General features: G+C 39.0%; 1 protein-coding gene across 7 annotated transcripts in view; it reads left to right on the top strand.

Annotated features, from left to right (window-relative positions):
- LOC111868233 (cytokine receptor) overlaps positions 1–22,066 on the top strand; it is a 474,286-nt gene extending 452,220 nt beyond the window's left edge. For 6 of the 7 annotated variants that reach the window (XM_023858720.2, XM_023858690.2, XM_023858711.2 and 3 more), the window contains one exon: positions 15,772–22,066. In XM_023858720.2, coding sequence (XP_023714488.1) covers positions 15,772–16,962 — 1,191 coding nt within the window. In that variant the 3' untranslated portion in view covers positions 16,963–22,066. Of the gene's footprint in view, positions 1–9,216; positions 9,290–15,771 lie in introns of all 7 variants that reach the window. The other variant, XR_004513445.1, reaches the window with a different exon arrangement.
- The last annotated feature ends 3,609 nt before the right edge of the window (positions 22,067–25,675 follow it).

Genomic DNA, 25,675 nt, shown 5'->3' with positions numbered 1-25,675 from the left:
TATAGGCACAATAGATCACTGTGGTCACCGTGCAAGGGCCAAGAAGGCCCACCCCTTATACAAATATTATTATATGTACCATTTTAAGTGTGTATGCCTCAATATACTCTGATTTTAGCTGTTAGACCGTAGAGATTATGTAACTTGGACAAAGTATGCCCCCCCCCCACCAAACAGGGTACTTTTTACTATCTTTATGACATGTACAAGAGAGGAAGAACAAGTACTGAGTCTGTATCAGTGATATGTCACTTTGTATTTCTGAACATGTACATGACAGGACGATTTTGATGAATGTGGACATAAGGAATAAATGTTTTCATATGAACCTGAAACATGCCCCAGAGGGTGACACCTGAAATATTTATTAATATATTTTTGTCCATTTAATCCTGGTAGAATTATCAAGCTGTGTTCAGTAATTCATTTTTCTTTTATACCTAGATCATATAATTAGTATACTCATTCTGCTTTAATCAAAGGAATTGTTTTTGCGAATGAAAGTGTTAATTTTTAAGAGAATATTATGCAGATTTAAAATTTGCATGCGTTTTGATAACAGTTATCATCTGTACATTGCAGTAAGTTCCAGAAATGAAATTACTATAGTATTAAGATATGCTAGTAATTTCTTGTGTATTTTTCAGTCATGTTATACACTGTGCTATGTAATCAGGTGAAACTGAGGGCTGAACATTCATTTTTCAGTGCTCTTTGGTATAGAATATAGGATTCAGCATGATTAGAAGTGGTACTTCTGGAAGTTTATTTTAATGTTATGCCAAATTCAGTATACATAATGAAATCTTCAGAACTGTAGAAAGACACACACTGATTGTTGTCTTTTATTTTAACAGTTGTATTAAATATGGCCTTCCATATGCTGAAACACAGATTTGGCCTTTGAAGGTTTTTGTAACGTTGATGTCACTCAAAATCCTGTAGCATGCAGTTGGTTTATTCCTTTCATATGTTTCATGAATGCTTCACTAATCAGCTCCATCCCATTAGTTTCATTTCCATTCATTGGTCCTTAATGTCTAATGACCACCATACTTTTACATTATTTCAGATATAAATTTGAAAGGAATGTAGTTGAAAATAATAAATTGCATGAAGTTGGCCATTACCAGTGAGTACCAGGCACTGTTAAATAATACCAGCGTTTCTGATTTGTGAAAGAGAGAGAAAAACTCATGATGAGTTTCCTTATAACTTTTGGCTTGAGTCACTGTTCTATTCCAGAGGACAGTTATTTTTTACATATGGTTACAGTCTTAGGAGATGTGTTGTACGATATATGGGTACCTGTCTACTATGCTACAAGGATTCGCATCTCAAAAGACTGTATACCTATCTACTATACTACATAGCAGTACATCCCAGAAGACTATACTTATCTACCACACTACAAAGCATTACATCCCAGACAGTTAAAATTACAGTAGCAAGTGGTTGGTTTGTATGCACTAGTGTACTTTCCATTATGTTCTGTGTTCACATCATGCTGTGTGATGTGTTGCTGGAATGCATAATATTTAGTTCAGAATATGAACATGATATTTTTATTTTCCTTTGTGAATTGCCCTTTTGAGTAATGAAACTCTATTATATCTCAAATGATGATATGCCTTGCATTGTATAACTGCAGATTAAATTTATTCTCTTTATACTGAAAATGAAGTAGCCTCAAAGATGTGTGCATGTGGTATAATAATGATGATAAATTTACATATTGGCAGGATGACACTTGATGCACTCTTAAAGTCAGTTATTCGTCTAATTTGTGGCGTGTTCAAGTTCGTAAACCAGTTCTGACACCAAATTGTCACGTGTTTGGTGTATAATGTGTCAGATAACTTCACGCCTTATTTGGTGTAGCGAATTTATTGCACATTCTCTCTTACATTCACACAATTTACAATCTCACAATTACTGCCATCGGCAGTATCACAAATACTTCTCCTGTAGTCACTGCCATGCCCTCGATACAACTTGACTCATCGACTGCTAGATTGCCACTGTCTTCGGTGGCTGCTATATTTCAACTGACTCCTTAGGCAGTGTAGTTCTCTTATATACCCTCAGCCAGACAATGGGAAAACACCTCGCTTCCTTGTTGCCTAGTTGCCGTGTTTACAGGTGTTGCTGGCAACGCTAGCAAGAGTTGTTTATTGCTGCATAGCAATCACGGCATCCCTTGTTATGTCACCGTGGGAGGGGGGAGGTTCAGTTTACCGAGTGTTGCATACTGGTGGAAGGAGTGGGGGTATGTGACATCACTCGAGGAAACACAGAGTTCACGTGACCCTCACTTCCCGTTGCGCCATCCACGTCACACTATTAAGAATTTACATTATAGTAAGGGATAATTTATTTATGTTTGTTGTAATAAAGTAAATTTTTAATTTGTGCAAGTACAATATCACCTGTAATATTACAGTGACAATTTTTTTCCCCTGGGAACTGTAGCTGGCTGTTCTAAAGTTTGCAGATAAGTTGCCACTTACTGTCGTAACTGTCAAATTTAGGGGAAGGTCAATTGATATTTTTTGGTGTATATTTAGGGTTCTATGACATTTGTCACTTTTGTCTCACAGTTGGAGATTTCCCCTTCAGACACCCAGCAGGTGGCTTGGGTCAAGCTTGAAGCCAGCTGCCCATCAGTAATCAGTCAAGTTAATGCACAACATGAGACCGGGTTCTTTAGAAATTCTAAACTTTGACAGGGGGAGTAATAATTTTAGCAGAGTCATTTTATGCTGCCCCAAGTTCCAGTTTGACAGCCACGCAGCAGGTGGCAAAGTTCACCCCTAAACTCTGCACGTGTGGGTATTCCTTTTTGTAATTGGAGAAGGATTAAGCAGCCTCCCAGCTTGCTTGGTCCAGCCAATCAAAATCTGAAGTGGAATGTCCTTTGCCCAAATTTTTGGGTAACCAGGGCAGATATTTACCATTCAAAGCATGCTTGGCAGAGAACTCTGAAATTTACATTCACTGGGGGTACACATGTTCTGACCCCCATATATACTCGTACACTTTATGGTTCCTGTCGACTAGGTGTATTAGTACCCAGTAAAGGAGCTTAAATCCACCATTCAGTTAAGTGGATCACTGTGGCGCAGTTATAATTTAAATAGTGCAGTTTGAATAAAGACTTTAAACAGCTAATTGGTGTTGAGTGTTGACGTTCCTACGCCCAAAGCCCCCTAATCACCCAAGTTGTGGACAGTCAACATGACCTGAGATTAGTTGAATTTCTCTGCTGCAAATATCTAATTGAAATTGTTAATGCTTTCGTACTATCTTTCCTCAAACGGCCTCAGTAGTCTAGGGGTAACGTTCCCACCTCATGACTCAAGTTACGCGGGTTCAAACCCAGTGGAGGTCGTGGAATTTTTAAGGGCAGAAAAATTCAGGGAACAAGTCCTCCGGGAGGGACTTTAAACCGTGGGTCCTGTGTCGTAGATTTACGGCACGTAAAAGATCCTCATGTCTCTAGGAGACCTCTGAGCAAAATCAGGCAAAAAGTTTCCCACCCAAGTAGTTTCCAATGCCTCCGGTAGATGGGGCAGTTATCGGGTACCAATGCCAGTAGAGGACCGACCTCGCTGGCAGAAAGGGTAGATAGTGGGCACCAGTATCAGTAGGGTATGGCGATAGTAGAAATTAAAGGGGGACGTACACTAGACTATTAGTCGCGGTGCATGGGGAAACCCACCCACTCTATACTGAATAACTGAATCATCTTTCCTCAAAACAGCACAATTCATACATTTTCACCCAGTTCATCTGTTTCCAATTATGTGCATAGATATGACAATTGCCATTGAATTGTTTTAAATCAGAATTTTAATGCAGCTGTTGATACTGTACTTATGAAAACATGAATTGTAATTAATTGTTACAGTTAAGGTTTTCTGGGATGTGATGCCATGTGTGGTGGATATGTGTTGATATTTTGGGGGAATGTGCTGTCCCTACTTGAAAATAGACAGTAAGGTGAGTGTGGAAGTAAGTGATCCGGATGTAGGGAAGGGAGAACCATGACCATGATTGTGGTTGAACCAATAAGAAACAGTGCCAGTTACACAAGGGGCAGATATTTGTGTGTGTGTGTGTGTGTGTGTGTGCGTGCGCGCGCACACATGTAGAGCAGCAAGGAAAGAATCTGGGTGAGAGAGAATCAGTAAAAATTAAAATTGATAAAAGTAGAATAAAATTCACAGGGTGAAGTAAGAATTAAATAGAAGGAGGCTTAGGGAGTGGAATTTGAAGGGTGGGGAGGGGGGACAAAGTAAGGAATTGCTGGCCTGGATATGTGCCATCACAGCCAAGGAGAAAGTAATTAAGAAAGAATCACTGACTTGGGGCTGTGTGTAGAGGGCAGATATCAGGAGAAGAAAAGTGAAGAAGTAGAGGAAGGAATAAAATAGAATAAAATAAAGGAATGTAAAAATTATAACAAGGAATAAATGAATAAATAAAGTGTAGGCCATACCAGTGCTTACACTGTGACTGTCTGTGGTCTGTTTTGTGTCCCTTTCTATTTGACTCTCTAGTAGCCCCACAGTTTGAATGAAGTATAGTAATATACTGTGTCTAAGTAGTCATCAGATTCCACAGCGGAATGTCCCAGGTGACAAAATTTTAAATTATTAGGCCTCACAGTTATATGGGACATGTGAAACTGTCTCTTCTTAATCCAGACATCTGTTAACAGGTGAGGTTGTTAATTAGTCCCAGTTAGAAAGGGTGTCCTTTCAAGTAGTCCTCACATCCATCTCATCTGGTTTCTATTTGGTTCTAATAGTTCCCTCATCCATCTTGCTGAGGGTTGTTGCAGGAAGCCCCTAACATGTTTGAGTACTGTTGTGGAATCTAAATGTTTTTTTATGGCCTCTGTTCATCCAGTCCGTTACAGCCTTCTTAGCAACTTTTTCTGAGATGTCACATGTTGGTTTAGGTGCTATAAATGCACATTCCAATCCCATTGTGTTCAGCTGATCGGCAGTTTTCATAATTGAACTCTGTTGTGTTCAGCCAGGGATTATATGGTAGTCCCAGACCAGTTTAGACTAATCTGGTAATTGTCATATTCTTTAATTGGTGCTTGACTGTGGCAGAATATAGATGATAGTATTTGTATAACTCAATCTATACTTTATATATGCCTTATTAGCATATACTTCTGCAAGGAATACCCTGATTTATTTTCCAAGGCTGAAGCTAAGTTTCCTCATCATGCCATGTCCACATACCCCAGCCCCACAATGCTTTCATGTGTCTTGGAACCTTCTGTGTACCAGACTTGTTCCAATTTCTGTTAGGTTGAAATCTGCTTCTCCCTTCACCCCTTGTCATGAAAATTTACCATGAAAGTCTGTCTCTGTCCCCTATCTGTACGGTGGGTTTTTCCTTCATGCTTCAAGGTATGTAGGCATGCCATACCCTTCATATTTGGGCTTCCATTGTCCACTGCATTGGAGCCAATAAATTCCTATTTGGGCCCCAGCCTCCAATTTCAGATGTAGTGGAGGGAGCCCAAGGAGCAGTCATCCTCATGACTCCAGCAATGCCCAAGCAGTCTAGCCATTGCTATTTGCTAAGTTCATCTCTGCTGGTTTCCACTGTTGGCCACCACACAGTGGTAGCAGAGGTGATGTGTGTCTGAACACTATGGTGTGTACCCAGTGTAACTTTGGTCTCAGTCCCAAAGTTTTCCTGAATGTGCCTCTGTAGGTCCAGATGGGTCTTTATGCCTTGTTTAGTACCTTATCCATCTGCTTCTTCCAAGTCAATCCTTTGTCAAAAGTTAGTCCAGTATACTTAATTTCAGTAGACAGGTGGATTATTTTACCAAAGAGAGGTGGTTCCTTAAGTCTCATTATATCCCTCTTCCTGGTAGAGGGTTTTGTTTGGGTTGATAGGCAGATATGTCATACTCCTGCTAGACTAAGCCCAGAGCTGACTGTAACATCTGTGACACAGTCTGAGGAAATTTCCCATTAGTTAGCCTTGCATTATCTTTTTCATACCCTGCTGTATAATAATAACCTTCATTGAGTCCCCATACATGTTTGTTTATAACTGGGCCCCACAACAGAGGCAGTCCCTAGCTGTGCTTACTGCCTGGTGGGAGGCTGCTTTCTTTCTTGCATAAGCAGATCTGCCTATATTTGGTGGACTCAGTGCCATGCCTTTCAGCAGCCTTTGCTATTTTCTCAAAGTGGGTTCTGTCAGAAGCTCCTGTGTCATGGACGGCCCCTGAGGCTTTCCTTTTTTCAATTGCGCTACATAGTGTGTGTCACCACTTTGTGAAGTGCAGCATCCTAGTTTGATACACAAATTGGTTTTGATCCAGAGGATATCATTCATTACTATAACCTTAATATGTTTGTCTGCTAACTTTTGCATTTGCTTCAATAGAAAGGATAACAGGCTGATAGGACAAGAAGTCTTTGCCTCATTGTAATCACATTTCCTGGGTTTTGCTATGAATGTCACTTTCACCTGTTCCCAGGCCTTAGGAGTGCATCCATATGCCAGAGAGGCTTTGAGTATACAGTACAAGTAGGAGACTAAATGCTCAATTCCCTGTTACAGAAGCACAATTACAGTCTCATTGATTTAAGTGGTATGAAAGTACCTACAGCCCATTTAATTTTGAAGTAACTGAATATAGTCCTGGATAGGTTCCAGTCTCCTGTGTTCGTTTTACTTCTGCGTGCATCCAGATTTGGCTGTCCATGTGCATTTCCTGAATGATCAGTTATCCTTGAATCTGAGAAATGTACTCTGAACAGTTCTTTCAGCTACCAATGATGCTTACCCTATAAGTCACCTGTTTTGTCATTATCTTGATCAGTCAGGCACTGCTAGCTACACCAGCAATCCCCTGACAGTACCTCCTCCATAAGGACCTTTTGGCTTTCCTAATTTTGTTGTAATAGAAGGTGAGGGCATTCTTGTAGGTATGCCAGACTCATGTCCTTTGAGCTGTTTTGTTCTTGTTTTGACCTTCAGCCTGCTCAACACTTTATTCCATCAAGGTACACTCCTGTCCTGGTTGGACAGTTTCAGTGAAAGACAAGATGATGGCTTGTTGCAACTGGTCAGTGCCCAGATCTGTGTCTTTCACCAAATGAGTGTTTCACAACATAGTGTCAGAATTTACAATCATTTCATCATTATTTGACTCCTAGCTGGTTTTCTTGGGATCTCAAAAACTGAGTTATTGCCATGTTACCTGTTTGAAAGTGTATATACTTGTGATCTGATAATGAAGGCTCATCAGATACATGCCAGTTACCAGGTTTCCAAGTTTGTTGGTTTCTAGTTTTGAACTGAGAACCTCCTTCCTCTTGCAGGTCACAAAGGTATATTCTTTACCTAAATTCAGAATATTTAGGTTCACACTCACCAGATACCCTATCAGGCTTTTCTCTTGAACAAATGCCAGTGTTCCCCCATGTAATGTGTACATTTGCATCACATTGAATGATGAGTTGCCTTCTCCTGCTTCTGCAATAGTGGGCGACATCACTCAGCTCCTTGGTTGGTTGTGGTTGACCCAGCTCATACAGAAGGTATACTGAGGTGACAGCAAGTTCCTTACATCTCTCTCCCCACTGTTGTCATATCCCTGGAACAGCTGTCTAGCAGAGGTAGACATTAATATGCGTATTATTCCTGGCATAAGTGCAGGACCTTGCATTTCCACTGTGCAGCAAGAGCTCATTAAGCCTGTTTATTTTGCCCCATAGGTTCAGGGTTCCTGAATAAGTGCTACACCTGCCATTCCCACAGCAAGTCGCCAGCACAGAACTGCCATGCTGCTTTGCTGTGCATTAAGACAGTTTAAATGAATTTCATGTGTGTAAGGGTCTTTCCTCTTATCTCTTTCTTCTGTTTGAGGAGGATTTGTTTGCATCCTCTATTCTTCAACCTATTCCTTTTCAGCAAACTTGGTAACCTCAAATGACTGTTTGTGGGTGCACACATGCATGAGTGTGCCTTCCTCCAGCCTGAAGAACCTTATATGTGGTAGTTCTCATTTAGGATTCCCATGAAACATATCCTTCCAAATTGTTCAGTAATGCGGTATTTTTCATCTTCTGTGAGCTTTTCCTCAGGATAGTTTCCCTTGAGGATAGCTATTTCGACATTGGTCAAGGCCTCCTTATAGGTCTATGGTCCCCAAGAGTCCCTTGTCCTTTTTGAAGGTCGCACCTTTTCCTTGGGGCTATTACCCTCAGGCATAGGCCTGTTAGAGGTCCCATTCAGGATTTCTTCCTGCTTGGATATGTCCCAGTATTGTAATTCATGGTGTCATATATAATGGCATTCATCAGTTATAGGTCCTATGTTTTCTACACTACATATAACAGTGGCAAAGGTACCGCAAATCTATGTATGTGTGTTGGTATTTGTTTCAATAAGATGCCGGTTTCCATATTCCTAACAGACGGGATTATAGTCAGAAATGCATTATTTCTATTGCTGCTGGACTAGTTCCTTTCAGTCGTTTGTTTACTGTTTACTCTAAGTACCTTGGCACTACTGCAGGAATACTTGCAAGTTTCTTACTTCAGAAATACTGGATTTATGAATTGTTTCCAGATGTTTCAGTGTTGTGTGATGGGAGAAAATTATTACGTCCCTGAAGCAGGAAATTCAAAGTACAAATATTCAGTATAATTTTTGCCAAATCTTTAAGTCTTGTTTTGGTCATGAAAATCTTCAAATTTAGATTCAGGATACTTTTGTGTTTGTAGTGTAGTCAGTATAGTGACTGCCTACAGGCTGGATGACCAAGGGGTCAGAGTTCGAGTCTCAGTAGGATCAAGAATTTTCTCCACGTTGTCCAGACCAGCTCTGGAGTCCACTGAGCCTCCTATCCAATGGGTACTGGGAGCTTTTTCCCCGGGGTAAGGCAGCCAGGGCATGAAGTAGAACATTCACCTCAAACTAGTTGCCGAGGTCAAGAAAATGTGGATCTATACATCCACTCCCCTATATGCCTTTATGGCATAGTGCTTAATTAGTTAAGCATAGGAACAACAACTTCACTTCTTTACTTTTGGGTATGTCCCCCGTTATTTTTTGGCTCGCCTAGCTTGAGCTTTTTCCTAGCACACCCAGGCAATCTGGCCTTTGCTAGGTGAAGCTTGCCTACTTCTGAGTCTATGTGACTAAGACCTTCTCCTTCTGCAGGTATGCTAGAACTGCTAGCTCCCTGCAGTGGTGTGTCAGAACTGCTGGTCCTATAAGAAGGAGTACTCAGAAGGTAAAAACAAAAATTAAGGAGGGGTGGTAGGCAGGAGGAAGTAGAAAGAAACAGAATAAGAAACCAGTGGTCCTACATAGGGCCATTTATCAGGGTCAAAGGGTAGCAGATATAAAGGAAAGGTAGGTAGGTGAAGGAGCCCCTAGAATGAACAATTTCCACTGGGGCCTGGTGGGCTGGTTAGAAAACAAAGGACACCTCCAGAGGAGGCTTCCTGTGTTCATTCTGGGATTAGATGAGAGGCTGGGGTAGAGGCCATCCTCCTTGTTCATGTTACTGTAATAGAGCTCAGCTGTCTCTTTGATGGTACGGTACATATTTGTATATATATTTGGATTTGGTGGAGAGGATGCTGGATGCATTATGAACTGGGTGTGTTACATAGCATCAGGTGTCTTCTGATGGCATCTCGAAGACCATTTATTTTGTGATATTTCCTTTATGGGAACATATTACTTGCATTTTCTGAATTTTGAAAATTGCGCACTTTATCAGAACACAGTCAATACTGCTTCTTTGAGAACTTGACTTGGGGTGTTGGAAATTTCTCCAAGGGTAGTACCATAAATATGTTTTCCTTCCCATCTTTTCCAATATACTGTTCACACTCCTACTCACAGCCTCATTCATTAATCTTATCAGTTGGTATACTGATATTTATAATCAAGACACCAACTTGCATAAGAATGTTTCATTATTTAACCTTTCAACAGTGATGAGTATTTAAATGCCATAGTGGTAATGACCCTACTAATTTTCCTTTCCATGCATTTACATTTTAGTGCCAGCCGTACAGAAAATGATATCATGCAAAGCAAGAACTGTAAAATTACAAGATAAACTCCATAATTAGGCAGATGGAAACAGAGATTGTGAAGAGTGTTCTTAAAAATGCCATTAATATTTTAATTGTGTAAATATATACTAAAAGTGAAAAGTTTATAAATTTTGTAGTTTCTATTGCTTAAATTTTGGTTACATTTTACAGCTGCATCTTGGTGTGAAAATCTGAGAAACAGTTTTTGTCCACACATAAACCCACCTAACATTTCCAGCACTTCACACTAACTATTTCATTACCCTGCAAGGTGTACATACATAACGCCATAGTCAGTAGATGGAACAGACCATTGCTTATTGTCACTAGTGTCCAACTGATAACTTTACTGACAACATATGCTGGCCTTCCTAATGGTCTCTGTACACGTGGCTGTTGTTCAGCATGTGCCAGCTTATTCATCACTAGGGCAACTGAAAATTTTGTGTGTGAGATTTTATTTCCACCAAACAAAGAAAGAACAGCATAAACCCGCAGAATATTGAGATCTGATGGATGGTGGACAATTTCTTCACCAATTTCTGTTTGTAGTGGTTGATTGAGTAGCTGTTGGCCACCCTGTCTCCTTTGTCCACATAACCTGTGTGGCGATGATAACCTTCCACATTGTTGGCTTTATGTGGTTCCATTTTTCATCACAGAAGTTACCTTCTTCTGGTGGACTGTGAATATTGGTCAACATGTGAATATCTCTTTTGTCCCTTCACACCACTGCCATTAAGTCACCCCTGGTTTGCACTCAAGTGTCACCCAATTTCATTTTCATTTTCTTGTGTCCTTTGGCATGCCCTTTCTGTTTTGTCTCTCAGTCCTGCAACAATTATTTTTTTTCTTTCTCAGGTTATCAGATAAGGCAGGAAAGAAGGAATTGTCCATGTACAGATTTTACCTCACCTTTCTACATTCCTTGCAAGTTGTGTCACTGTAGCATGTGCAGCTGTCAAGTCTTGCACTTTATGTTGTGTTTCCTTCCTCAAGTACAGTTCCATGGCATATGTGTAGCCAGTGGAGTCACCTAATTGATATATTTTCATGGCAAAACATTTGTACTCTCTTAGAATGTATTATTTGGAAACTGCTCTTCCTTTATGCAGAACAGTAACTTCGTCCACTGTCTGAAAGGGTTGTAAAATTTAAAAATGCTATTTGCATAATTTAAAATACATCTCATGGTCAGAATTTTCATTCTTCTTTTCAGTTTCACTCCTGTTATCTGAGAAGTGTGGGAATATGTCCCCTTTTATCATGTTGCTATACAAAGGTGTGTAAAACCAATCCATTATTACTCAGTAATGTGCCAGTTTGTCTCATTTTCAGTGTTCCATTTGTATTGTTATAGGCTGGAAGAGACATTCAATATTCAGTAATGTCAGATACTGGAGGTGGTCCATTTTCAAGTGCATCTAAGTAATGGCCATAGCATCAGTCTCCACCATAAGCAGTGTGATTATTTCTGCAGAAAATAACAAGCACATACTGAGCCCACCTGTATAGTCATGCACTGTGCATTTCCCAGGCCAAGATGCCAGTGTCCACATGAGCTTTCTTGCTACTGAAGTGTCTGTTGATCTGATTTATTCTCTCCTCCACTTTCGGAGACTGGGGCTGTATAGTGTTTCAGTAGTGTTGTCTGCACTTGAACACAATATGTATAGTCACTCTGTGAAGGTATTAGCTCCCATTGCAACAGTGATTGATCAGGCCCAAGTTCATAATAATGATCATCATCATCCAGTATAACTTTGTGAGGCTTTAGGAACTTACCTTCCTTTTTTTAGTCTCTACTGACTTAGTGAAAGCAATGGTTGAATTACTGACAGAAATTTTTGTTTCCCTCTTCCCACCTGCATTTAAATATTTCACAACCATAATGATCTGTCAAGAAATGTCAGCTAAGCTATTGCAAACTGTCCAGCTGAGTTCATTCTGAGAATGAAACCCAACCTATTTCACATAAACTACTCGAAGGGTGTTCCGTATATAATGCCTCCTATTTTTTTAAAGGAAACTACAACAGATACAGAAAGCATAATAACGCAGTTAAATAGAGCAAGATTTCAGCTACTTACAGTTATTTTTCCACATAATCACCACCATTCGTTATGCCCTTTTGCCAGCGATGAACAAGAACCTGTATGTAAGATCTAAAAGTTTGTGACGATGGTAAATTGTTACAATTAATATTTTGCTGGACATTATCCATCATCTTGTCTGTTCTAAAAAACAGTCTAATTTCTATTAAAAAACACAACGTTTCGGGAACTGGAATCTGTCCCCGTCTTCAGGTAAAACCTACTCAGTTGGGTCCAATAGACAGAGCTAGCCCCTATCTCCGGACAACTATGCCAATTTCCGAAGGGATTCATAAAAGAAGCACAACTCAATCCATCTGTGAGAGCTAAGAGATATTGAAGCTATCATAATTTGAGGCCTAGCACCAGAGAAAAATTTCCAGAATGAAATCATACCGGGAGAGAAGCAATACCCCTTGTGGTATACAAGCACAACAAAATCATCCGTGGGAGCTAAGAAATATTGAAGATATCATAATTTGAGTCTTAGCACCAGAGAAATATCGTGAATGAAATCAATACCGGAAGAGAAGCAATACTCCTTGTGGTACCAACATATGAAACCAAAAGTTACCCAAACCAACTACACTAGATGTCGCTGTAGTCTCTTGATTTCTGCTGTAACGACAGGGGCCCAGATGGGAGAGATATCCACACTGGGTTGACTGATTGGATGGTCCAGCAGAGACATGTGGGCTGATTCCTTGTATCTTCTATATGTGGTGTTGGGTTCGATCTGCAAGACCTTCGCTTCATTCCAAAGAATTTTGTGATCTTCCTCGTATGCATGTTGGGCCAATTTAGACTTTTCCAGCAAACCCTGTGTCATATTATAACCTGTATGCCGTGCCCGTAAAAGTGTGCGCCTGCAGAGGCTAGCCACTTTCTTACAGCTGCAATGACAGCATTGTTGTCTGGAAAATGTTGCCCATGTAGTCCATCTTTCATAGGCCCAAAGAGATGGAAGTTTGAAGGTGCTAAATCGGGGCTATAAGGTGGATGTGGTAGGACAGTCCGGTCAGACTTTAGAATGTGCACGGTGGTTGCCAAACTGGTATGGGGTCTAGCATTATCGTGTTGCAAGTGAAAGGTTGTCTGCTTCTCTGGCCCGACTTGGGAAATGCGTGCTTTCAGCTTAGTCAGCATCGTCTTGTAGCGTTCAGAATTGACAGTCTCACCAGGCTTCAGGAAATCCAAGAAAATCACACCCCGCCTATCCCAAAAGACCATGCACATCACTTTCCCTGCAGATGGCTGTGTCTTGAACTTCTTTTTTCTTGGGGAATCTGGATGTCGCCACTCATGGACTGTCTTTTGGATTCCGGCTCATAGTGGTGACACCATGTCTCATTTCTGGTGATGATGCTGTCCAGAAACTTGTCACCTTCAGCCTCAAACTGGTGCAACAGGTGCTGACAGCCTTCCATTCAATGAGTTTTGTGGTTCTGTGTAAGCATCCTTTGGGACCCACCTGGAACAAACTTTGCAATAATCCAGCTTCCCCAACATCGTTTCCAGTGCATTACAGTTGATATTAAGCCATGCACACAATTCCCTGGTCGTTATCTGCCGATCTGTACGGATGAGGCACTGTTCATTGTGAGGAGTGGCAGTTGAGCAGAGATGCTCAGGACGTGGCTTGTCGTGCACTTCACTTTTGCCACTGTTAAAACACACTACCCACCGTCTCACCATGCTGACATCCACTGTGTCATCTCCGTACACCTTTAGCAAGTGTCGATGGATGTCAATGGGTGCAATTTGTTCGGCAGTGAGAAATTCAATAACACATCTCTGTTTTGTACTCACTTCTATGTCAGACACCATTTTGGTGGACTGCTCTGCTGTAGCTATATGTTGCATGACAACCAAACTAACAGTATATTGGTGGGAAGGTTCAACCTTACTACAACACCACCAACATCCAGGTCAGACGTTACATATTAGCACAAAAAAATAGGAGGCATTATATGCAGAATGCCCTTCATACTTGCATTTGTACATGTAGGTCACAGCCATTATGAATGCCCTAGAAGATGAAAGAGAGATGTAGTAGTCTTGCCACATCATAATCTTACATTTGTTCTGAATGGTTATGATTTTAGATAACCAAGTATAAATGTAGGAGAAATTCAATTTCTTAAAATTTGTCATTATATCTGAGCTGTGTAACTACCAATTCTGTGCTATATACAGATAGTATATGCAGGAGGCAAAGTATAATGTGATGTTGATAAAGGGATATGGTGCTGACTGTCTTTACAGATCATGGGTTTGAGACTAGAACATCCAGTACAGATTTTTTTTTTGCATTGTGTCACTATCTCTCACCCCAAACCAAGTCAGAAAGTGTGTGCATGCGTGCATGTGTGCTCACATGTATATGTGTGTGTATGTGGGGGGATGAATTCCTCACAGTGGTTTGGACCTTACATAGAACTGTAGGGTCCCTTTGCCTGCTATCACCACCACCATCCTGTTTTCTGAGGCATAATGGTAATCACTCACTGGGTGCTCTTAACCATAACTGTAGATTCCTACCTTTGCCTTAGCCTAATCAGCAGAGGACAGGATATGCAAAGATCATATCTGGAGGTATAAGCTACAGACACAAGTGTCATTATATAAAAGTAATAGCAGAAATACTACTTCTTCATATAACCACTTCAAACTGTGTTACAGCTACAGTTATGAAAAGTTATGTCTGCTTCTTGTAATAATCTGGACTACTCTTACATTAAAATATTGTAACATAGAAAATACTGAAATCACTTTCCCTTCTTTGCCTGGTTTATGAGGAATCACAATTAAACTGTGTAGTAATAAGATATTTGGTAATAATAAACATAAACTAATAAGAGTTGGAGATTTATATACTTCAGCAAACAATTTTCAAGGTAAATATGAATGTCCTAATACTAATGCTGTAGAATATTTAACTCATGAGAGAAAATATTCATAAGAAATCTGACAACTCTGCAGTTTCAGCCTTAACTTTATGAATTTTGAGGATGAACTTGAAATGACTACCTCTGTTGACTTTCTTTTAGCCTTTGTTAATGTTACTTATCTTTACAGCATTCTAGATTTCCTGTAACACAACTATCAGTAAAGTATATAGCTTCCTGGTTGATGACATAGTGAGATATAGACTGATTATAGGAGTACTGTCCACATTGGCAGTGGGAATAACTACTGTGGATGACAGCTTTTATGATTTCCTTAATAGTATTCTGGGTTTAAATTCTGAGTCCTCCAAATTATGTAGATTCCTTCTGTGATATATCTGGGTCATGCAATAAAAATGACACACATTTAAATTCAAATGCATCATTTCAGCTGTCATACTTCATTCCCCCCCTGAAGGTATGACCAAATTAATGCAACTGATTAATAAAGAGTTCTCTGTGCCCTTGGAGGATACATGTTACTAGAATGATGTACTGTAATTATTAATGTGGACTTAATAAGATTTCTATACAATACGTACAACTCTTTGGTGAAATTATGGCTATGAAGCAATATAACTTACTTTAAGAAACATTCTTTAAATGAGCAATATTTATTTACAGCATCCGCCTTCACCTGATGGTGTGTTTCCTGATTCTCCAACTTGGGAATCTTCGACAGTCACACCATCACTCCGTCAGAGGAATGTGGCCTCTTTGCGACCAGAAGGTTACAGTGATGGCTCCCGTTGGGATCCATATGTCAAGATGGGAAAAAATGGAGGAAGTGGAGGATCAGGATCTGTGGCACGTAGCACACCAAACCTGACAGAGTTGGAGGGGCTGGGTGTTGGTTTGGGACCTGGAGGAGCAGATACAGGATACACTTGCCTTGGTACCTGGTCCTCTATAGGATACATCAGTATGCCAAGCAGCGAGGAGATGGGAAGTAGTGGGGGCATAGGAAATGGAGCTGGAAGTGCTGTTGGTTTGGGGTCTGGAATGAGCGCAGCTGGAGGATATTGTAGAGTTGAGCTGGATGGCAGACCAGTAGAGGGCCAGGGTCCTCGGCAGCAGCAACAGCAGATTGTTCAACCCTGCAAAGGGTATGTGAGTCTGGCCAGCATGATTGACACTTCTGCCTCCACATCAACCACACCCCATTCCAGCACCCATTCCAGTCCATGTCAGCCACCACAGCAACCTCCTGGTTCACATCTAGGGGGTTATGTTACTCATCATCCAATATGGCCTGCCGCCAAAGAGACTTCTTCAGGCAAAGGCTATGTGATGGCTGGTGAGTTGGGAAATAAAATTGCTGCTGCCTCTGGGTCACTGTTAACTCCAGAGGTGGAGGAGGAAAACCAAGGAATTCTTGGTGCAGATTTGAGCAATGGAGGGGAAGACCACCATGAAGATGAAGAATTCCACTCACCAGAGTTGTATTGTCGCTTTGGTTTACATCCTGGTATGATTCCAGTTCCAGTGCAGATACCAGTGTCTTCAAATACTGGGATGATGGAGGGAATTCTGGATCCTGAACAAGAGAGAACGCCTAAACAAGGATCAGGTTATGTGACACACTCTGATGAGCCTAGGGTTCAGGAAGCTAAGTCTTCAGGTATGATTTCAGGCTGTCACAATGATCAGAGGGTGAGTGTAAGTGGGAGTAGTGGTAGTGCAGCAAGTGGTTACGTTCCACACAGACAGTTTGAAAAGAGGGATGCTCTGGCTTTAAGCCAAACAGCATACCAAGACTACACCAAAGTGTTTCTTCCAAATACTGATGATGCATCTACCAGCACCAGTGTGTAGAGTGAGTGTTTTCTAGAATGCGTGCTTTTGATGTTGACTCTGCGAGAGCATTGTGTGTCATATTGTTTATTTTTTAACTGTGGAGAGGAAAGACGATTATACAATTCTGTTAACGCTCTTGTGTAATAAAGAGGATATGTACAATATGTCAGACTAAAAATGAATTCAGTTTATATGGGAAAATAGTCAGGAGATTCAAATATAGCAGTCACAAACATACACAGTGACATCATATTACCTAAATGGGACTTCTTTAGTAGTAATCACAAATGTGACTATCCCAGTCACACTACAGAATAAATTACTGCCTTAGTAAATTATTATTATTATTGGTTACTGATTAATTTTATGTTTCATTCTTCCTAAAGAATCCCTAATCTCCCTTCACCCAATGTAAACTCTGTTGCCAGTTCCTCCAAAAACTGTTGGAATGATGTATTGTTGGTTAAAGTACTGGAATAAATTGCTTTCCTGCGAGTTCACAATGTGTAATTCATTATTTCAGGTTCACATTTTATGTTAGAGGCATTACTTTTAATCTTGTAAGAATCTGCAATGTTGAATGTTGAAGTTTTGTATATTTACAGTTGTGACCTAAATGTAAAATAATTTTAAACACTTGTTCTGAAGGAATAATTTTTATTTTTTTACTTATTTATTTGTTTATTGTTTACATTTTTTACGAGGTTGACATTTATGAAATATTTTCACACATTTAACAGTGAATAACGAAACCATTTTTCTGTAATTGAAACTTTTCAGTGTGAGGACAATGTAATTAAAATAAAATCCCTTTTGTGTATTGTGTCATGCCTTATTATTAAAAAAATTTCAGTGAAATACAGTTTAATCAAAAACATACCTGCTCTTCTCATACTGAACAGTAAATTATTCCCTAGTACAAAGACCACTGCCTAGCAACCTTCTCCATTTACAAAGTATGGAAATTTTAAGGTTTAGTCTTCTGATTTTGACACCTTTCATTTAGTTAACAGAAATTAGAACATTAATCTTGGTCATGTCTACAACAGTTCTTCTGGTAATGAAGAAATATGGATTACTTTAGTGAAAAAACAAGACTAATTTAATATGGAGAAACTGGCAATTAGCTAAGCTGTGTTATGAAATTGTGTGTGCAGGATGGCAAAGTATTCGTTGCATATTTTAAGATATTCTAATTACACAAGAGACTAAGTCACGAAGTGCAAACTGTTTTAAAAATGAACTTTCGAGCCATGATATATCGTTACTTACGTTATTTGAGCATGTTGTTCAAGAATATGTCATTTATTAATTTCGTATCTGATATAACATGCTGTCAACATAATTTCTTCTACTAGTTTTTAGCCCTTTTTATACAAAAGGCCAATTCACAAATATACATCTTACTGCTTGAAGAGAGTGCAATGTTATATGAAAATTATGTGACTTATGACGTACATCACAATTACCTTTAAATGTATAGTATTTATAAGATCCCTTTAGAAATTGGCTTTGTCTGTTGACATGTAGTTTCTAATCCGGTGCCTGTGATCATGCCAGTCCAATCTCCAAGTGGCTTGGCTTCAGTTCTCTCAAAAATATACCTAATAGTGCAGTAGTACTGCTTTATAAGCCTCAATGTAGATACATACCAGTGGACAAGAAATGGTGTTGCTCATAATTCCTGTGCCTTTCTGCATGTGACAGTCATTCTAGCACAGGAAGGGATGGAGATGTGTGCAGTTCTTGCCATTCCTTGTCTAGATTCTTACTTGTCCCCTGTTGTGTAAATACCGGAAGATGATGGCTCTCATGGACAGATTTGTTACTGAATAAATGTGTATTTATATGCACCTTTCACTATTGTGTATGAGGTATTTCAGTATGCCCACAGTTCATAATGGCCTTCAGATTAATGTATGGTGACTGCTGAAGCTTCTAAATCAGTTAATTTTTCTCTGCCAGAATTAGTAGCTGTTGTGAAAGGCTAAGAAGCAAGATCTCTATAGTTATGGTTGTGGCCATGTTCTAGTTTCAAAATACTTAAGTATGTGATGGTGTTAAGACAATTTATAGTTTGGGAAATATTGAGAAACAGACTTCTTCTGTCATAGTCAAATCATATGACTTCACTTATACAGGTCACAAGATACAGTGTAATGTTCATTTTAGTATTAATCAAAAGAAAATGTGGCTTTGTCCAAGGACTGGTTTTCTTTGAAGAAACAACGAAATTTCAGTGATAGTTTTGTGGAGTGGAAGACATGAAGGAATGTACCTGAGAACCACTCAACATTCATCAAAGTGAAGATGCATGAATGAGAAGTTGCCAGTGGTAGTAATAGTAATAGTAGTGGCAGTTTCAAATCTGCAGCAGTAAAATTCTTAATAAATATTACTGCAAATTTCTACAGAAATAATTCATGTTAATAGCTTTTTAAAGAAAATGTGCCATCAATACTTCCCATGCACCAAAAATATTACCTTTTGGAAACTGTAAGCAAAGTGAGTGGAATTAGCTTGGTTATGGAACACTTTTGTTTGTCTTTGTTTCTTCATGTTTTTAAGGTAAAACTTAGGGTGTTTTAACAGTCTGTATTTTAATTAATTTCTTACTGTTAAGAGAGAATTTGAGAGATGAGAAGATTGCCATGTACCTTTCTGTATAAAATGTAAGAACAGTCAAACCTATTTAATACAGTGCAAGTATAATTGTAAGCATGACTGTGGTAATAACTGTTAGTAACAAATGTAAAAATGCATATAGTTTAAATTTAATTGCAATAAGTTGCATTGGAAGTACAGTAACCAGCCCTGTTTTGTGAAGTAAGTTGTGAAGAATAGACTGAGTGATGTAGGTGTGGGTAATCTGTTCGCTGCTTGCCATCATAACTTCTACAAACCACAAAAGCTGTAACATTTTACACAGTACATTGGAAGCTTCTGACATTTGTAGTAATTGGAGAGTTCTATCATGTGGCATATGAAGCCACCAAGTTCTCTGAAAAGCAAACAACATTTCAGAGGGACATGTCACGTCCATCTTCATGGACGAGTAATAAGCCAAGCAAGAAACCAGCAGAAAGCAGGTAGCAAGCAGAGTAAGCTGGTTTTGTGGCTGTCTTATTCTTCAGCCCTGAAGATGGAGGTGACATGTTCCCCTTAAACAATGATTGATTTTCAGTGGAGTACATGGTATTATATCCCAGAAGACAGAACTCTTCTTAACCACTACTGTGAGAACCTCAAATCCTACATCTCTAATAACTTGCTGTGCTTGCTTGTTTCTTTATATAATTGGATTATGGTGAGATTTTTCAAGGTCCTACAAAGAAACTGTTATAGTAACAAAGATGGAATCTTATAGTATGTGCACAAAATGTCTCATTTACATAAATCTGTACTAAAATTTGATACTAAACATACACTGAACTAATGTAAACAACTGAGTTTCACAGTAGTATGAGGACAAAATTACTGTGAAATGTATGACATTAAACATTTTAACTCCTACATCAGTGGTGAGTGGGTTGACTTGGCGATAAAGAGGTGCGTTCATTTTAGGTGAAAACTGATTTAGATAAGAATTTATGGGTATAATAGTGTCCTAAAAATGGAAATGATTTTTAATTTTATCTTTGTGGTTTGTGGTACTGTTGTTGAAGTTTGTGTTGTTTGCATGGCTGTGTCTCACATTTTTTTTTATATCTAGCAAATGTTACCATTTCTAACAAGTGACACCACTTAACCAAAACATTTGATAATTTTCTTGACAAACTTCATAACATGAAGAGGCAGGCAATAAATTCATTCGTGGGTCAGCTGATAATTTATACATATTTTGAGTCATTTTCTTTACATTCGGTTTTGTTATGATGTTAATTTAAAGTTATCGATTAATGCAGGTAACTATAATGGAAGATTTTCAGTACTGCTTTGCTTTCAATAACAGAATTTGGGTTCAGTTCTTTAACCACCTGCTTGTGCATAGGCTTTCAGTTAGCAATGTTAAAGTTTTAATGGAACTGTATAATTTACCTACTAAGAAAACTACACCATAATGTGGTTGTGGGTGGCATTCTTATCCTGTTCATGTATTGATGAAAACTTTTGCAAAATGCCTAGTAACTAATATTCTGTTATGCTAGAACCTTAAGACATGCCTCTTCTCTGTATTACTTTCCATTTAAATTTTTACAATTTTATGCACGATTTTGGAGAAATGAACAATGTCAACAGATTATCAAGTTCCTGTAGTGGAGACCAGTTTCAGTTTATCATTTCACTTTTTTTCGTTTGAACCTATCGTTTCTTCTCATTTCCTTCCTGAACATGATAATATAATACTCTGTATGATGTGCCAATCTTTGCGAAATTTAAAATATTTTACCATATTTCCGCAAAGCAGGAAGACTTATATTTCAAGTATGTTATTGGTAATGATGTGGTACCACACTTCATTCTGTGAGATTAGCCATTAAGTTTTACCTTAGCTTCTTTATCCCCTTGCCTACAATTACACATCAAACGTCACTGGAATTTCTGCTTCATATTCTGGAGGCTTTGAGTTCAAATATAAGCTCACCAGCTACTTTGACTGAGGTTCTCAGCCCCTTCAGCCAGATTCTGGGATAGTACTTGGATTAGGCCATGCCCAATTCCCACAGTCTCCTTTCCAGTCCTTTATTCACTGAGCATTATATCCTTTTATGCTATGCTGTTGAAAGGATGTTAGGTGAACTAAAAATAAGTGTATAAATATCAAAAATTCTGTAAACAGACATCTAGCCTTGTAAATGAGTGTGGGGGTGACTGACGTTGCATTTTTATATATAATGAATGACCTAGGAAAAACTGAAACTGTTGGAAATTGTGACAAAAAGGTTGATTTTTTTCCTCAAAATTTCAAGTATTATGAATGACCTAAACATGTCATTGATTTTAACAGGATTTTTAACCACAGTGAGTTCTTGCATTCACTGACCTAGAATTGGAGAAGCGTGACCTTCAGATTCTCAGAATTAAATTGGAGCAGCCATAGAATGCTTTTAATGGTTAGTCATTTTGGAGAATTAAGACTAAAATAGAATACATAAGTCATCTTTGAAAATAAACTTTCCAAGCAGCAAATTAAAACAACTATCTAAAATGTTCATATGTCAGTATTCAACATTCTGGCTGCATTAAAATTTCTGACATGTCTGTACTTCAGTCACAAGTATGTAGAGAATTGTCTTCTCTTGACTTTCTATGTTAATAGATATGTCAGGATATATGATTAAATGCTGCAAGAATTTGCATGAGTATGTTATAGATCACTGTAGGTCGCAGTGCAAGGGCCGAGAAGGCCCATCCCCTATACATTCTTTCTTCCATGTTATGGTTTTGATTGCAGACAAGCTGAGACATGGCCATTTTCTTAAGTTCATACTGACTGTCTCATATACAAGTAAATTTGTGTAACATTCAAATCCCAATGTAATTAACTATATGTGCATGCACCCCCATGCATGTGTACTAATATCTAGCAATAAACTCTTCTGTGGTAAGGTGTCGACTTAAATAGGAGTGAACATGCTGTATAAAATTTTAGCCTTCTCTCAGTATAGTTTAATACACTGAACTTTTATTTGGTATCCCATTATTTTTTTGTTTTTCGTGTAACTTATTTGTACCAGTTACATTTCTGTCAATATCAGATCCTATCTACAGGTGCTGATACCTCATGGCAACTCCTATTCATGCTCACTCTTCTTTCATTGCCATCAGTAATAGTTTCTGATACCTGATTGTTGGTGTTACAGATGAACTAAATAAGATTCGTTCAAATCATATCAAAGTTTGTTAATTTTTTAGTGGTGTCCTTAACACAGGTCCTGTATAAATTAATAAAAATATTGTAAGCATTATTTAGGTTTGACTGTATGTTTATAGCATTTTAACATTTTAAGTTTGTATAGTTTGTACTTCAGAGAAAAATAAAATTTGTAAATTGAAACACTATGTACTTTAAAAAAGTATTGTATGTGTGTTGTAGTCATGTGTCTGTTCCTCACATTTTCAAGTATGCAGCACTGAGAAAGTTAAATCTGTGTGGTGGTATGTTGTAATATTAATTTTTCTGGGACTGTAAGTTAAAGGTAAACACACAGCCACTTCCTCTGCTGTTTCTTCAAATTCACCATTACTCCTTTTGTCAGATTCCAATAGTTACATTTCTGTGTGTTAGATTCCAGTAGTTGCAGTCTGCCACTAACTAATCCATGAAATAACTAATATAATCATTAAGGCAGTTATTTTAAACTGCAGATGTATTACAACAGAGCCATTATGATTCATACTGAGAGGCCACATTGTTAGGGACTTTTATAATAAAATCCCTTGAGACACTGTCATATGACAGCTACAGTTAAATTATATTAAAATTTGATTGTACTTCAGTAACACATGCTATAGGGACAACAGACCACTCATTCTGACTTGACCCAAAGGGAGGGAAGTTTTTATCACTTGTGAGTAAAATACTGTTTTATGTATGTATATTCATAGTAGCTGACACATTGTTTCATAACATCAGTTACTGCACAATGTGTGAGTGTGAATGCTCAAGGTTTAAAATATGTATATCCATACATCACCTCTTATGTCTTCCTGGTGTAGTGTTTAGTTAACTGAGCACAGGGATAACTTTATTTTACCTGTGGTTGTGAAACGTAATTTCTTCCCCTGAGGGAAACACGAATTACAAGTATCTTTTAAAATGTGCAGAGGAAGATGAGTGGACCCAGGATAGATAAGCTGGTTGGGAATGAGGATGTTGTGTAACAAGCTTTATGTGTTGTGGGGATGTGGACCAAGTTTAACTGGTGCACATCGTACATACAAAGTTGACAGGCCATGCTGAGATTTTCTCTCTTAAATATTTTGATTATAATGCCAAACTGCTGGTCAGTTAATCAGAGTGAGATTCTTAAATTTGAAAATTTTTATACATTGATAGGATTAAAAAGTTGTATGAATTAACAAGTTGCCAAAATATCTGTTAACTCAACCAAGTGTTTGCCCAGCTTTGCCAATTTATGACTTTGGCTGCAACAAACAAGTTACAGTTTAAATTCAGCTGTTTGTACAAGGAGCTTCTTGCCTTTGTTGATGGTTCATGGCAACTGGTGCACCTCCAGCTGCAAGGTGCATACAGATTTTGCTGATTAATCAGTATGCCTGATGGCCAATAACGTTTGGAAGTAGGGGAAGTTATTAACTTTGTGGACTGCAAAATTTGTAAGCGCCTTGCAGCCGGCAGTGCATCGGTCACCTTGAAGCGCAGACTGGTGATCCGTTCAACATAGGTAAGAGCCTCCTTGTATGTATAAAAGTAAGTAAAAGAATCCCTGTAACAGGCCGTGGAGCCCCATAGGGTTGTGAGATGTTGGAGGTTCCCACATTTTCTAGAGAATCGGCTCATAGATGGCGGCAAGGTTGTAAGCCCTACGTGCCGGCCACCCTTTACCACCATGAATATTCCAAGAATATACCTGGTGCTCATTTCTGTTAGAGGCTGAGTCAATCCCAGGGCCATAGTGCGGCTGGAAAGGTTAGGTCAATTGAAAAAATCCAGTGAACTCCTCAGGACTTGAAACCGCGACTTTCTGGCTTGTAGCATAGTGCCTCATCCAACTATGCTGCTGCGTGCCCCCCCCCCCTTGTATGCATAAAGGAATGGAAATTTTCTCTTCGGTTCACGAATTTTCACCTTACACGTAGGTTTCATGAAACGAATTACCTTTGTAAATCAAGGGATACTTTTGCATGATTGGCTAATCTCACTGGCTTATCTCCCATGCCAGTCTGTAGCTGGAGGTTGAGATTAGCCACAGGCTCTTCATTACTGGTGTGTATAAGTCAACTGATATGTATTTTTCGCCTTCAAGATGTATAATCGTACACTTTAAAAGCAATGATTTACGCCAAATTCATAAAATACTTCTTCCACCCTGATTACCGATTGTCATATCAGTATACTTTGATAACACTGCAGAAGAACTCCTGCTGTAATATCGCACATGTTTTAATTTGCGTCGCTTCTATGTCATTTTTCTCTATGTAACTTTGTCAGACATAAATCAAGACGCAAAATACAGCAAATTTGTTTTGGTTATTGTGCGTTACCCAAGAGAAAATCCCTATCCTTGACTGTATGAGGAAGTGGGTTCCCCATGTGCTTAAGAAATTAAGCACTACGCCATGAAGACATATGGGGGACTGGATGTATAGATCCACATTTTCTTGCCCTCACCTCTAGCTGGGAGTGAGGGGTCAGCTTCACGCCCCGGCCGCTTTACCCCAGGGAAAGATCCCCCGGTACTCATTGGATAGGAATTGGGTGGACCCCAGAGCCGGTCTGGAAGACGTGGAGAAAATTATTGAACCTACCGAGGCTCAAACTCCGACCCCTTGATCGTCCAGCCGTTAGCCAGTCGCTACGATATTCCGACCCCACTGCTACTCCGAGTAACAAACATCATGTTTCTGGAAATTGTCCATCGTCCTGTTTTTGTCTAAAATAATTTTTTTATTGTAAACAATATTGTACACAAAAGGCCTAGGCAATGCCCATCCTGCTTTCTGTAGCACATTGTAATAAACATCTTATTCTATAATAGCGTTAACCCCGCGATTGTTAATATAGATCTTGACTTAAATCTGTGAGTATACTGTAAATAATCAGTAC

Source organism: Cryptotermes secundus, unplaced genomic scaffold (genome assembly GCF_002891405.2).
Source record: "Cryptotermes secundus unplaced genomic scaffold, Csec_1.0 scaffold166, whole genome shotgun sequence".
Lineage (NCBI taxonomy): Eukaryota > Metazoa > Arthropoda > Insecta > Blattodea > Kalotermitidae > Cryptotermes > Cryptotermes secundus.
This window is presented reverse-complemented; position numbering and strand designations above follow the sequence as displayed.